At 34.4% G+C, this 15,230-nt stretch overlaps 2 protein-coding genes across 3 annotated transcripts; one reads left to right on the top strand and one right to left on the bottom strand.

The window, feature by feature from the left end:
- Positions 1–349: 349 nt before the first annotated feature.
- LOC108982099 (peroxidase 42) lies at positions 350–2,623 on the top strand. The gene is made up of 4 exons (XM_018953383.2): positions 350–813; positions 908–1,096; positions 1,530–1,695; positions 1,877–2,623. The coding sequence occupies exons 1-4, from the start codon at positions 580–582 to the stop codon at positions 2,284–2,286; spliced, it is 999 nt and encodes a 332-aa protein (XP_018808928.2). The 5' UTR covers positions 350–579; the 3' UTR covers positions 2,287–2,623.
- A 3,789-nt stretch (positions 2,624–6,412) lies between these two features.
- Positions 6,413–10,862, bottom strand: LOC108982097 (calcium-dependent protein kinase 2-like). Of its 2 annotated transcripts, none has more exons than XM_018953382.2 (9): positions 10,554–10,862; positions 9,691–10,406; positions 8,877–9,020; positions 8,603–8,755; positions 8,164–8,279; positions 7,635–7,802; positions 7,393–7,520; positions 6,851–6,950; positions 6,413–6,772 (listed from the first exon to the last, which is right to left on the bottom strand). In XM_018953382.2, the coding sequence occupies exons 1-9, from the start codon at positions 10,622–10,624 to the stop codon at positions 6,698–6,700; spliced, it is 1,671 nt and encodes a 556-aa protein (XP_018808927.2). In that variant the 5' UTR covers positions 10,625–10,862; the 3' UTR covers positions 6,413–6,697. The 2 variants fall into 2 exon arrangements, with proteins under 2 accessions (XP_018808927.2, XP_018808925.2); XM_018953380.2 differs by having other exon boundaries at positions 9,691–10,460.
- Between the last annotated feature and the right edge of the window lie 4,368 nt (positions 10,863–15,230).

Consider the following 15,230-nt stretch of genomic DNA (forward strand, 5'->3'; position numbering starts at 1 on the left):
ACTATTCATCTGCGACTCGATTTCATTACTGCATTATTATTTTTACTGCATGCGTTATTAATATAGCTACAATGACTAGGAAAAACGAGTTTTTGGGTAGGAAGATATGCATAAAGTTTATAGATCTTGATCTCCACTTGTCCTAATCACAGTCGATTTCTTGAAAGTAAAATAGCATTACTCGATTATTATAGGGGTTTTGCATCTTTTTTAAATAAATTCCTTTAGAACCACATATCAAGACCAGGTAAGACCGTAGGATCAATCTATCAAGTTTGCAGTGGTCCTGATTGAATTATTAGCAAATTCTATACACTATATTATAATTTCACTTTTATTCTATTAAATAATCATTTATTGTAAGTTTCTTTTATCATCTTATAGTTTATCTTTTGAGCAGTAAATGCTGCAAATGCTACAAGTGTTAAAAAAGATCAAATGCATTCATCATAATCGTAATTAATAACAGTTACAATAATGAGTCTTATGGCTTAATTTTCTATTGAATTTATCCGTCCTTGGCTTATTTAAGAAGCAGCCATTAGAACCAAAGCACAGTCAGTCACTGAGAACTGAGAAATGGCTTCCAAAGCTCTCTTCTTCTTTGCTTTGTTGTCCTTATTAGCAGTTTCCCTCATCAGGACTGCTTCTGCAAATAATGAGGAGGACCCAGGTCTTGTGATGCAATTTTACAAGGATTCATGCCCTCAGGCTGAAGACATCATCCGTGAACAAGTCAGGCTCCTCTACAAGCGCCACAAGAACACTGCTTTCTCGTGGCTGAGGAACATCTTTCATGACTGTGCTGTTGAGGTAAGCTCTCGACTTTTTCCTTCTGTTTGTCATTTTGTGTAGATCGAAGATTTTCTTGTTCTTGATGAAAGCATTTCTATGGTTTGAGAACTAGTCATGTGATGCTTCGCTGCTGCTGGACTCAACAAGGAGAAGCTTGTCTGAGAAGGAGACAGACAGGAGCTTCGGGCTAAGGAACTTCAGGTACCTCGACACCATCAAAGAAGCTGTGGAGAGGGAGTGCCCTGGAGTGGTTTCCTGTGCAGATATCCTCGTGTTGTCTGCTAGAGATGGCATTGTTGCGGTAATTTCCTTGGCCTCACAGCAGTACTCCCTTTCTTTGTCACTTGCACCTTTAGCCATTTGGTTTTCCAGATCCACATTTTCCCATGCACCCATTCCCTTATTTATTCTGGGTCCAAATTTGAATATATATACCTACATATTCATTTGCATTTGATCTCAGAACCGTTCATTTCACATGCATACCATAGATTTCTTTTTACCAATTAGATTCGATAGATCAAGCCTCTGTACTACAGATGTTCAGGGTTATAAATAGTTCTGATCCACAAAACTGCATGCAATTCTTAGGCCGTTTAAACTGTTTCCTTGTACTTTTTCCTTTTATAGCTGAAGAAGCAAACTGGTTATTACATATTTATATATTCTTTTTGAGCCATAAATCTATTACTACTCTAGCGTGTGAAAGTAAAACTGGTTGAACTTCGGTGCAGGTGGGAGGCCCTTACATCCCTCTCAAGACTGGCAGAAGAGACGGTAGGAAGAGCAGAGCAGAAGTGCTCGAGCAGTACCTCCCAGACCACAATGAGAGTATCTCTGTTGTCCTTGAGAGGTTTGGTGCCATGGGTATTGACACCCCTGGAGTGGTTGCTTTGCTAGGTATATATACGATGCCCTTAATTAAAGCATCCATCAAACCATAAACATAAATAGTACGAATATACATAACATATGTTATTTACAGACAAAAAAGTGTACATGCATACATTAATTCATACCAGATGAATATATCCATATCCAAAAGACTTAAAATTTTTTTGTTTGGTCTTGTTTCAAACAGGAGCTCACAGTGTTGGTCGAACTCACTGTGTGAAGCTGGTGCACCGTTTATACCCAGAAGTTGACCCTGCGCTCAACCCTGGCCATGTTGAGCACATGCTATACAAGTGCCCTGATGCAATCCCAGACCCCAAGGCTGTTCAGTATGTGAGAAACGATCGTGGGACCCCAATGAAGCTAGACAATAACTATTACAGGAACATATTGGATAACAAAGGATTGTTGATAGTGGACCACCAACTTGCCACTGATAAGAGGACCAAGCCTTATGTGAAGAAAATGGCCAAGAGCCAGGACTACTTTTTCAAGGAGTTTTCCAGAGCCATCACCATTCTCTCCGAGAACAACCCTCTTACTGGCACAAAGGGTGAGATCAGAAAGCAGTGCAATGTTGCCAACAAGCTTCACTGAAAGATATACCACAAGTTAAGCTCTTCTTTCCTAGTCTCTGTGTGGGGAAGATTGAGAATTGCAGAATAATATGGGCTTTCTAGATATGCGTTTGTTGCTTAATGGGCAGTGATTAGTGCAAGTGACCGGTATTAAAATTATAACCGTGTAGAGTACAAACACTGCTTTAATTAGTGTAGGTTTTCTCCTTTCTACCTCATGTGAGGTTGACGTTATGATGGGCATGGTGGATGTTGGATGTATGTGTATATCTATGGAGGGTGGTGATGGTGTATGATGCAAGGATTGCAATGATGACAGTCATTAATGGTTCATGCGTATGCTACTTTTCTTGCAATGTCATGAACATGGCAGCACATTTTGGGTTGGAATCCAATGAAAACGAGAAAAAACAAAAAGGAAAAGAAAAGAGGCCTTGCTTAAAGCATCAAAGTAATTACTACTAAACAAAACACAGATACAAGAAAAGTAAATTGGAAACTGGAAAGATCTACTAGAAGGATAAAGAAAAAGGGTAAACAATTATTAGGATAAGATTTGCTGATATAAATGCATATTTTATTATGCATGCCAGCTTCGTGTCGTAGTTTTGTGGGATCAGAACACGTATTCATGGTGGTGTTGGGACATGACGGACATGTGTCTGCATCCAATTGCTACCTGTTAGCACAAGAACAAGAGACGAGCCATATCCTATTCAATAATTATTTTTGCGGTAGGTAGGGAGTAATACTCAAGTCTCAATCTAGTGTCGAGTGCCGGCAAAGCGACGAAGTTTTGGAAGACAGGTTTTTGCCCCACACTAACTCAAACATACACACGTTCGTTCACAGACTATGGTGCGAGAAACCAAGTCATGATTTTGCACCGGGCAGTGCTTTTTTCAGTTTCGTCGGTTTAAATTGCTTTTGCCTTTCATAAAACCATGGCAATCAGAACTGTATCGTCTGCAATTTAAAAGACGGTTTGGAATTTTGACTAACTGAGATCAATTCAGTCGAGTTTAATTTGAAATTGAATCTAATATCTAACTCTCAAATTATTGAATTCATCTCAATTCAAAATTTCTTTATATTTATAATTTTTTTAACTAAATATTTTTTTACATGCGGGATTCACAACTTTTTAAATTTCTCATAAATACATTTAAGTTTATCTTAACATTTAAATACATCTAAATTCATCTTAAATAAATTTTACAAAATTCATTCACCTATCTCAACTCATTACTATTCATAAAGAACACATTTCATCTCAAGAACGTACAAATGAAACCGATTTAATTTGGTGAAGACTGAGGGTTCCCAGGGTCATGAATCATGATAAGCTCAAGTCAGGTGATGTTCATGAGTTTAGGCACAGAATCAAATTGAGTCATGAAAATGACAAGCAGGAGATACTACTAATATGGATTGGGTCTCATAGATACTTCAGTAATTCCGTTTTGCATCTTTTAAGTTTGAACTCAATATTTTAGTACAACCAGGACGTCCAACAAGTTTATTGGAATTTACTCCTAAAGCAAGCTTTGAGACTGCAGTAACCCAATAACCAAGTCGAGAAGAGAATTCGGAATCAATGATTTCAACAGTTTTATCCTTAACCAGGGAGCTCATATCGAAAGCATGACGGATCAGTGACTTTCTCGGGTGCAACTTGCTTTTATTTGTATTCTTTGTATTATACTCTTAATACTCTCTTTTTAGAATACAGAATCAAAATTCGAACTCAAAATCTCTATTATGATACCATATAAAATCATTTATCTTAAAATTTTAAGCGGATAAAAAGAGAAAGATTTAATCATTTATATTTATCTTTTTCTTCCCCTTAAACCATGAGGCTGGGAAGATCCGACTCTAGCTACAACTGTGTCTTAAACATTTTTTTACAAATCAAATTCAGCTATGTCAAGTGTAAAATGTGTTTTTTCTATACTGACTTGACCTTTTAACTACCTTCCAACATTTGACAAAAAGAAAACGTATTACTGTAGTAGAATGCTAATGGTCATCCTTTTACGTGACCCCATCATGTCCTTTATATCCTATGCAATCAAGCTGCCCAGAGACTTGTAAAATGGCAAAGCATAGTACCATACTGTTATTCTACCTGCTTGTATTCATAGTTTGACATCGACACAAACAGTCATTTTTCCCCCCTTTGCCTAAAAACAAGTACACGAAATTTCTTGGTACATACCTTAAATGGCGTGTCATTTTTTGTCTGGAAAATGTGAAACCGCAGACACATATATAATATATTAACCACAGTTAGTGCAGAAACGATGTATTTGCAACGTCCTATTCTAAAACTGAGTAATTATTAGTTTAGGTTGAGTTTGCAGACTCCCGTGATAGTCACAGTGGATACAGACTTGCACAGAATTCACTCAACGAAGACCTTTCGCTAAAAGTTTGCTCGACAGTACACACTCAGATCCACTTTTGAGAGTCTGTCTTGACTTGTCGAGTCTCATGCCCCAATTCCCAAGATTATATATACGAAAGAAAAAATTTATTCATTATTTTAATTAATATCATCTTTTTATCATCTCATCTTATAATATAATATTAAACAATAAATTTATAAATATAATATAATAAATAATTTTTAATCAAAAAATAATAAAAATTAAAATGATGAAAATACGTCAACAATCGCACACACTTACATCATTACATCTAATATGCTTTTGAACCAGGCCCACCCATATGAGCAAGAGCAACCTTTATTTTTTTCAACAAAATACAGCAATCCCATCTTAATCTAATCAAAGGGTAGCCTATATCAGAGCCTTTTTCTTTTAAGAACTAAGAAAAAGTTTTGAACATGGCACCAAACCACAGCTTTTTAAGTTAATGAAAATGTGCTGATAAGGTAAAAGCAATCACGTAATAAGTACAAGGACACCCTCGATTCATTGGCTTTCAGCTTTCTAGTCTTTGAGCCATATAATATTCATCTGAACCTTGGAGCTTAAGGATTGCAAGTGGACTGTTCTTCATGAAATATGGGTGGAGTGTTGTAGATTAGATTTCTTTTATTATGTTTGGAGTTTCTCCAAACATTGAAGAAAATATTCACAAGGAAAGTGGACTAACACCATAAAAGTAAAATCATTTAGTTAAAAATGATAGCTAAGATTTTAAGAACTTCACAATGAAGTTGTTCTAGATATCGAAAAGATCCTATTATGAGACAGAAACCTTGTGAGTAGCAGCACCCTTTCACGATGGATTGCTCACTTGATGTTTTTGCACTATCAGAAGCAACAACCTAGGAGTTGGAAGTTGGAACAACATTTTTGTTCTTTTTCTCCTCACAAAAGGATAAATGGTCCGATGGTGCAAAATTACACACTAGAAGTTGATATCAAATATGTTGATAATAAGCTTCAAGGGAACTCATCGCGTACTTCCCGTTTGGTTTCACAGTTGGTCTTAATTCATCTCATTTCATCTCATCTCATCTCATCTCATCTTAACATCCAAACATCATTCAAATACAAATACTTTTCAATTTCAAATTTTTTTAACTTTTCAATTTTTTCATCTAATTATTATCTAATCATTACAACTTTCTCAAACTTCCAAACAAAACACAAAAAACTATTCAACTTTTTCAAATCTTAAAATAAAATTATATTATAATAATATTTTAACTTCATAATATTTTTATTCAATTTTTTCTCTCATTTTTTCAAATTCTATAAAACATCTTAACTCAAATCACTTCACTACTATTTACAAACTATCTCACTACTATTCACAGATTTCTCATCCTATTTGCGTAACCAAACGAGGCCTAAGTTTATCACGGTAGACACAGTCAAACTAGATCAAATACCATCTGCACAACTGGTCTCACACCAAGTCTGGCTCAGCCAAGGACTCGGCCCCGTTTTCAAGCTAAAACTAACCAAAGAAACAAGGCACCAGGGCCGCGTACACATAGTTTACAATCTCTATGCAGACCTTCCACGTCCTAGTTTTCAAAGTCTGACCGTTTGAAGCAGATAAAGGCTCGTGTTTTTTTTCCCCATTTGTAGCTGTCTTTTTTCTCCAATTTAGTTTCCATGTTTACAAAGAGAGAATTGAAGAAGAAAGTGGAAACTGTAAAGACAGGTGAGGAAATTGGAGAACAGAAAAACCGGATCTAGATATTCACAAAAAGTACACTTGATCAAACTAAGCCAATCCAAACAATAGGCTCAGAAAGTTCACACTACCCATTTTAAAAATTCAACACAAAGGATCGTAAAGAAAACTCAACAGTGGTCTACCTCATACCTACTGGTGAGATTGCCCTGAGGGCCTGAATCCTGCCCACATCAAGACATTCAAGGACAGGTCACTTGCATGATTTCAAACTCTGTTCGAAAAACATTAAACTCCCGGTGGTGGTGGAACTAGAAAAGTTTTGCAGGTTGTTGCATTCCACTTCTCATCATTGTGCAAAACTCTTCATAATTGATCCTCCCATCCTGTTGGTTGAAGTGGGTATTAGTATCCATTTGTATTCTAAATGATAGTTCTAGACGCTTAAATTAGAAACAACTTACATTATCTGCATCCACCTCAGAAATAATTTCTCTGATGCTGCCTTCATCACCCATTCCATACTCCTTCATCGCATTCTCTAACTCATCCTTCGTAATATACCTGTAGCATAATTTAAAGTGAAAATTAGATCTGGACCTTGCAGTTGAAGTATTGACTAAGTAGGCCTTGCAGTTCATTAGATCTGGACCGTTGTAACCTCAGAGTTATCATTAATTGAAAATTACAAAAGTACACAATAAAAGAAAGGCCATGTATGAAACCCGCACGATGTTACCTCAGCATGTCCATTCATATAATATAGGAAGTTTAATAACACAAATAACAGATATAACTGTTAAGTAGAAAAGTTATTCAACTTTTTTTTTTCATAAGATTAAATTGCATCTCTTTCTATGACCATAGTTAAATAGACTAACTTGAAAAAAATTATTTATTCCGGTTCAGCAAGTAAAATCTAGTAGTTGAAAATTGATTAAATGCTGGAATCCAATAAGTCCCAAACAATATGGCTAATATCAACACAAGAAGATTGTGAACTCACCCACTGCTGTCCTTATCAAAATACTGAAATGCTTTAAACAAATGCTCATCTCTTTCTAGCCTGTGTCTATGCATTGTAGCAGATATAAATTCGATATAGTCAATTGTTCCATTTCCATCAACATCAGCCTGAAATATACATATCACAGACAAAAATAACTAGAATGCCAGTTGAGTATGATATGCAAAGATATAATCAACTATAGAAAGATAGAGTTCATATGGGGTCCAGTCGTTACTTACAGCTTCCATGAGTTGCTTGACTTCAGACTCTGAGAGTCGCGACCCTGTTCGAGCCAAACCCGTCTTCAGTTCTTCGTATGTGATTGTGCCACTCTTGTCTGTGTCCATGTTTGTGAACATTGCTTTAAGACCTTTAATTTCTTCTTCAGATAGATTTTGTGCAATGACCTATGAATTTTTAGACTATTAGAAGAAAATGGAAGAAAAAAACCAGCTAGACCCATGCAACAAAAGGAAAGATTCTTAGTATCTAGTAACTATAAAGAAGCAGTTCTTTTCAGTGAGAAATTGCATGGGAGGGGCTACAAGGAAATCCTCTCCAATTAGCACACGACGACTTGCAGAGCTCCATTTCTTGAACAGTTTAGATTATTCAACTGATGGAGTTTCCTTTATTTTGCTTACCATATTAGAGGTTACAATTACCTTTCTAATAATAATTGAATCCTTAAAAAATATGTTCATGGGCAACATATCACAATTCTCATTATGGAAAACAGGATCTTCTACACACAGTTTGATAATTTACCTTCAATGCAAGCTTCTTGAGCTTATTCATAGCCGTGAATTGCTTCATTCTTGAGAGAACTGCACTATCTATTGGCTTGTCTGATGCATCGCCACCTTCTCTAATCCATGGATGCTCTAACCATACAGGATACAGGGTATCAGCATGTCAATCAGAATCACATGAGCATAACAAGGTAAGCCAGATGCATCATGGGCAATGCAACCGAATGTTGTGAATTTATATTAACACATTAAATGATGAGTAAAAACCATGATTCTAACACCAACAATTTTTTTTTTCACTTGTTTCTATTTAAAAAATGAAATTTCAGACGATATCTGATTTCTTATATTGTGATCTATAAATATCGCTATAGATCACAATATAATGTCTACACTCTTCTTTGATATAATTTTCAGTTGCTGACATGGAAAACAGGGGGTTTTAACTTTTATACCAAGAACTTGTCCGGAAGTTATCCGCTTTTTTGGGTCCTGAGCCAGCATCTTCCTGACTAGATCTTTTGCGCTTTCTGAAATCAGTGGCCATGGTTGACTTTCAAAGTCAAGTTCTCCTTGCAGTATAGCATTAAATATTCCCTTTTCAGTTTCTGCAATATTATTAGAGATAGATATCTTACTCCAAGCTGTTGATTAAAATGAATAAAAGAAACTCTAAGTTATTCTGAACATGTAACGTTTAAGAAAAGCTCCTCTTTTTTTTTCTTTTACCAGCCCAAAATGGAGGTACACCACTGAGAAGTATGTATAAGATCACTCCTGCACTCCAAATATCAATTTCCTTTCCATAACTACGCCGCAATACTTCAGGGGCGACATAGTAAGCACTGCCCACTAAATCACGATAAACCTTTCCTGAGAGGAGTTCAAAAAGAAGATTCAGTCACATAGCAACGCATGAATTCTATGAATAAATGGAACAACAACATAAGAAATATATGTATAGAGAAGCAGCACATATACAAATTCAGTAGATGAAAGAAACATCAAAGCAAGTCCAATAAAGGGAAATAACACATGCCATAAGTATCACGATAAAATGATCGAAGATTCTAATCTCCCATACCAATATATGTACGAAAAAAATGTTGGCCGCTAACTAGATTAACGATCATCAAATCAAAATTTGCAAGAATAAAAATTGTAATTCAGAGTTCAAATAATGCCCACTCCATGAAGTCATGCAAACTGCACTATTGGGTGGGGTATCCACAATTAAAAGTTCTGTTTTTTCACATCATATAGTAATAACAAATCAAATGCCATTCTGTCCTACCAGTAAGTGTTTAGGCTTAATACTTGTTAACAGGCTTTTCCAGACCAAATTTTGCATAATTTTTCGAAAACTATGAAAATTATCTAAATAGCAATCAAAGAATAGAGCACAAACACAGTGCAAGAGTCGAACGAATTTGCTGAACATAATAACATTAACTACAAACAAAAGATTCTAATGCTGTATTCAGAACAAGAATATTGATTTAAACAAGAAAAAATAAAACTCGAAAGAGGAGAAAGAAGTCACCTTCCTCAATGAAGACAGACAGCCCGAAATCAGTTGCCTTCAACATCGCCCCCTCGTCCTTGGTAGACAGCAAGAAATTCTCGGGCTTAAGATCGCGATGTATCACACCCATAAAATGGCAGATGTGGACCACATTCACGATGGCGCGGCAAATCGCCGCGGCGGCCTTCTCAGAATAATGGCCCTCTGCGATGATTCTATCGAAAAGCTCACCGCCAGCACAAAGCTCCATCACAAGGTGCACGGAATACCTGTCCTCATAAGCACCCCTGAATTCCACAATATTTGGCTGCCCAGACAAATGCTGCATAAGCTGAATCTCTCTCTTAATGTCATCCTTGTCGCTCTGGGAGGCAAGCTTGCGCTTCAGTATGGATTTACAGGCGTAAGTGCGGCCAGTTGAGTTCTCGGTGCACAAATAAGTGATGCCAAATTGGCCTCTGCCCAGTTCTTTTCCAAGCGTGTAGTACTTCTTAATGTCTTCAAAGGGTTTGCCCAGAATGGTGTCTGGCTTCGGCACCGACCTAATCTCCGGTCGTGCAGGTTTTGGTGGAGCTGGAATTGGCGGCTGTGGCTGTGGCTGTGGCTGTGGCCTTGGCTTTGGTTGAGTTTGAGCGGCAGAAACTTTCTGGGTTTGCACAAAAGGTTGGGCTTGGTAGGTTTGGATGCCTGATCCATGCGCAGTGTTTACAACTGGTTTTGGAGAGTTTCTCTTGCTGCAACAGCAACCCATTTTTCTGATCAAGATTTGGTAGTAGTCTAGTAGAGTACTGAAATACAAAGCAAAAAATCAACTTGTGGGGTTGGATTTCAAAGAAAATGAGTGTGAAATTGATGAACAAGCCAACTCAGAGACGCATTACCCAACGAATTTAAGCAAATCCCAGACTCTCGAGTACGAGCCCTTAAGAAAGAAGAAAAGTTGTGCATACATATACAATTATACAGGCCCAGAAGTGTAGTTATTTGCCTGATCGGACTTGAAGCTGAGTTTCACTCTTGAAAACCAACCAAACACCAAAATGGTCGCTTTTTTGTTTTTCTACTTCCTACGTTTTGGTTGGAAAATGGGCTGAAATTTTGCAGATAAAGTACATCAGAAGAGGCGATGATTATGGAGAAACGAAAACAGAACACTGAAATTGTCGTTTCTCTCTTTGAATAACTGAGCAAAGCAATCGTCGAAAATAAATAAAGTTGTCAATCGATAAATACCAAAGAAATGGTTTTTATAAGAATATTTTTTTAGAATTCGAAAAAAAAAAACTATAAGGGAAAGTCGAAGATATTTTCTTAATTGATTGAAAAAAAAAAAAGATATTTTCTTAATTGGTTGAAAAAAAAAAGATATTTTCTTAATTTTATGTATTTATGGCCGCATTAGAGACTCAGAGAGTAGAGACTCCCCTTTAAATCCCACAAAAATATTTTGATAAAAATTAAAAGGATTGTACTTATAATCGAACATCCTTTTCATGGTAATTAAATATTTTGGTTTAATATTCTGCAGAAACTGGAAAAATGTTTAATTAAAAATGGAGGTTTCTGAAACTACTATACATAAAGATCTATTTATGGGTAAAATTGGTATATATTTATACACATTTGCTTGGTTTTAGTGAAAACAGCTCAGTTTTAAACCATGACGTTGATTATTCTTAGTCCCTCAACCCAACCATTAATTTAGATAGATATCTGGAGAGCAATAAATAGACTAATGAATTGTGATAGAGAGATAAATAAAATGGATTTTAAAGTATTTATTTTAAAAAAATTATACTCGTCATCTTTAAAGTTACACCAAATACCACACACTACATATAATTTTTTTCCCCTTAACATGTATGTAATATCTGGATGATGAGCAAAAGCATTCAATTAGTTTAATAAAAATAAAATAAAAAATTTAAAATAAATATAGAATTTGAAATGATGAGTAACAAAACTCTTTATTTTATCTAGAACAATGTTAGGTATAGTCTTAAAGTACGAGATTCTCAAACACTCTAAAAAGTGTGGCTCACTCTAAAAATTGAGGAGATATGATAGCACTGCTTTAAAAATAAGTTTCAAATTTGTCTTTTTTTTTTCTTTAAATAGAATGCATCTACTTATGACGGTATAATTTATTTTTTTATTAAAAATTTAATAAAAATTATAAAACTTATTTTATATATCTATATTTTTCTTAGTTTTGGTCCTAAAGTTCAAACATAAGTCTTAAAAAACCTTAATTTCAGTGATTGGACATGAGCAAATACTAAAACCTGTTAAAAATCCATCTTGGCCATACTGCGAAACTTGTGGCCCAATTCCAGGAAACTAAAGACATTATAAAAAAGACAAAATATTATAATCAAAGTCATGTTTAAACAAAGTAACACTTGTATTCAAACTCGAACAAGAACTTTAAATATTATAATTTATAGGGGGGAAAATTGTAAACAAAATCAGGTTATGGATGTACAGGATGCTGTTCCATTTAAATATAGAAACATTTTCAATCTATTTCACCTCATTATTACGACTTTTCTAAGTTTCCATATAAAATATAATAAATAATTCTATTTTTTCAAATTTCAAAACAATAATAATATTAAAAAATATTATTACAATATTATTATAATATTTTATTCAACTTATCTAAAATCATTTCTGTAAAGGGAATAATCTCCCGAGGCCGGGCCTAGGTCCAAGAATAAGGCCTAGGCTGGGCCAAGCTAGCCCAAAAAGTCCAAAAAAGAGAAGTAATCGGACAGAGTACACTGACAAGAGGATGATTACTGGCTGACAATCAGGGACATCCCTAACCACGAATCCTGGGGCCCAGACTAGTCAGAGAGGTGGACGTGCTTGATCGAGACCACACCGCATTAATAGAACAAAGGAGATCACGTCAAAAAAGGGAGTCACGTCGCATTTAATGAATCCTGAGACTCGGCACGCCACGACATGCCTCATGTGATGTCAGAGACAATCGTAATTAGGTATAACTAGTTCGAGGAATAGCAGGTAAGTAGTAGGGACACCCGACTCCGTACGGAACGACATGCCCACTACCCCCACCACAAGAGCCAACCAGCCAAGTATAAATACCACATCCCAAGGGGGTTCACACTATTGAATACTTCTACTATCTTCTTCCTTGATTGATTATTTATCTCTTCCCCTCCTATACTTAAACTAACTTAAACATTGGAAGTACCACGACCCTTGAGCCTCCCATTCTTTATCTCAATAGGAACCAAATCCGAGTCCAACAACATAGAATTGCCCAAGCCGCAAAACGCAACATCAACAATTTGATCTCGTCATCATAAATGGTTACCGATAACATAACTTTGGATACTAGGCAGAGTCTGATTGTCTAACATGAAAAGGACTTTATGTCATTGTCTTTTTTTTTTAAGTTTTTCTTTATTTTTTTTGTAATAAATGTTGTCCACTATGTATAGTGTACATACGCAGGTTTGATAACACTGTCAAACAAACGTGGATAAATAAAGACAGAATATCTTTTTACTCAAAATTTTAAACTGATTGGAAGAATGTGAGATTCAAACTCAAGATCTAGATTTTAATTCTATATGAAAATATCACTTGTTTCAAAAACATAAGCTTATAGGATAAATTAAATTTAATTATTTATATTATATCAAATAATAGTTTCTTTATATTTCTGCTTGAAGTGACCGTTTATCTATGGTTGAGAACGGTATTTCATTCAAAAAAATAGTAATATTATACACTACATTCACATCTCACTTTCTTTTCACTATATAAAATATGGCAATAAATTAAAAGTAAAATAATAGTGTGGATGACCATAGGAATAAACATGAGAGTTAGGAAGTACGTTTTATATGATAATTGGTATGCTTTGATGACTAATTAAAGAGTAGGACTGAGAATATAGCCAGAAGTCTCACCCGAAGAGCAACATGTGAAAGGATTGTTTTTCTATCAATAAAACAAACGCATTAGAAGGGTTAGAATTGTCTTAAATCTATTGATTAGCCCTAAAAACCTAACGTGGGCAGCAAACCATATAAGAATTTATTTAAGGTTGACAATTTTTGAGACGATAGACACACAACTCGAATCTTAATAAAATTCATGGGTCATGATCAATGGGTATTATTCGTTTGATTTAACGCATAAGATCTAAATTCAAATTAATATGATTAAACTCGACATACGATATTTAAAACAGATAACATTTGTCAAAATTCTTAGACCTAATACAAAATTAGTAACAAATGGAGATTGAAATGCCTAATACATATTCAAAATTTAATCAATATCACATTTTTTTTGTATTTGTCCATTTCATTTAAATTCAATCCCCACATTAATTTAGTCATTCATTCTCTATATAATAATAAAATATTATTAAATTAATAATTTTTTTTATTTAATTTATTTGTATCACATTTTATAATTTTCCCAATTTAATATTAATAATAATTATATTCTGATTAAATTAATATTAAAAAATCATATTTTCAAAAGTCATTTAATACTAATAACCAAAAATTGATATTAAACTTATCTAAATTTTTATCTAAATTTTTTATTCACTAACCAAATATCTAGCAACATACTCATTCCAATGTCAATAAAAAATCTGCACAACTGCACCTACAGAAACACCTACATGTGGTTGAAGTGAGAAATTAGTATTTTAATATTTAGTGAATCTATTGTGATTCTCTATCTTTGACCAACTACTGTAACAGAAATCTAAATTATTTTAGAAATATCCAATCTAATGTAAAGTCTTTTTGATATAAATTATCTAAATTTAATCATCCTTTAATTTTGAGCAAACCAATAAAAATGCTCTAAATTGAATTGAATTGAATTGACTAACGAGTTATCAACATTAAACTTATGTTAGAATTCATGTTGTACTACAAGACATGCCCTCTTAGCATAGACGTTATTGTACTACCTATAAAGAGTACTTTTTCTTCTTTGCAAGTTAGTGGAAAGACTAGACCTTAGACGATATTGACAGTACATTATTCCCAATAAAATAGTAAGGGCCTTTAGCTACCGATATGCTTTAAAAGCATTGGCAATGATTTGTGTATACTTTTTACTTTTTTTCTGTTTTTAAGTAATGTTAATTATAAATTTTAAATAGATAAATTTTGTACAAATTTTTTAAAAAAAATTATTTTATTGAAAAATAAAATATTTTTTCACATTTTTTTTATGGTGTGTTCTATTTTTTTACAAAAATACTATTTGAAACTTATGTATTTAAGATTTGTACAAACTATTTTACTCAATTCATTATCCCTATTCTCGCAAGAACAAACTATTCCCCAATTCGGAGATGCCAACATGGCTAGGTTGGTCTCTGGTGGCTCTTTAATACTTTAGGTTAGGCTTGGGAGGTCAGCCCAATTCCTTCTACATATAATATAAGAGCAGTGTTACTCTACTGCCTGAATAGCACCGCTCATACATACTGCTAGTTACTTTTGTATTTTTTTTTTTTTCTATTCATATTTTTTTAATATATTTAAATA

Source organism: Juglans regia, chromosome 4, assembly GCF_001411555.2.
Source record: "Juglans regia cultivar Chandler chromosome 4, Walnut 2.0, whole genome shotgun sequence".
In the NCBI taxonomy this organism is placed as follows: Eukaryota; Viridiplantae; Streptophyta; class Magnoliopsida; order Fagales; family Juglandaceae; genus Juglans; species Juglans regia.

Excerpts from the sequence above, each read along its gene's own strand:
- LOC108982099 (XM_018953383.2), top strand. The coding sequence starts at position 580 with ATGGCTTCCAAAGCTCTCTTCTTCTTTGCTTTGTTGTCCTTATTAGCA. Across the intron at positions 814-907 it reads TTCATGACTGTGCTGTTGAG|TCATGTGATGCTTCGCTGCT; the intron begins GTAAGCTCTCGA and ends TTTGAGAACTAG. Across the intron at positions 1,097-1,529 it reads CTAGAGATGGCATTGTTGCG|GTGGGAGGCCCTTACATCCC; the intron begins GTAATTTCCTTG and ends ACTTCGGTGCAG.
- LOC108982097 (XM_018953380.2), bottom strand. The coding sequence starts at position 10,624 with ATGTATGCACAACTTTTCTTCTTTCTTAAGGGCTCGTACTCGAGAGTC. Across the intron at positions 8,756-8,876 it reads TGTACCTCCATTTTGGGCTG|AAACTGAAAAGGGAATATTT; the intron begins GTAAAAGAAAAA and ends ATAATATTGCAG. Across the intron at positions 7,803-8,163 it reads TCAAGAAGCTTGCATTGAAG|GTCATTGCACAAAATCTATC; the intron begins GTAAATTATCAA and ends AAAAATTCATAG.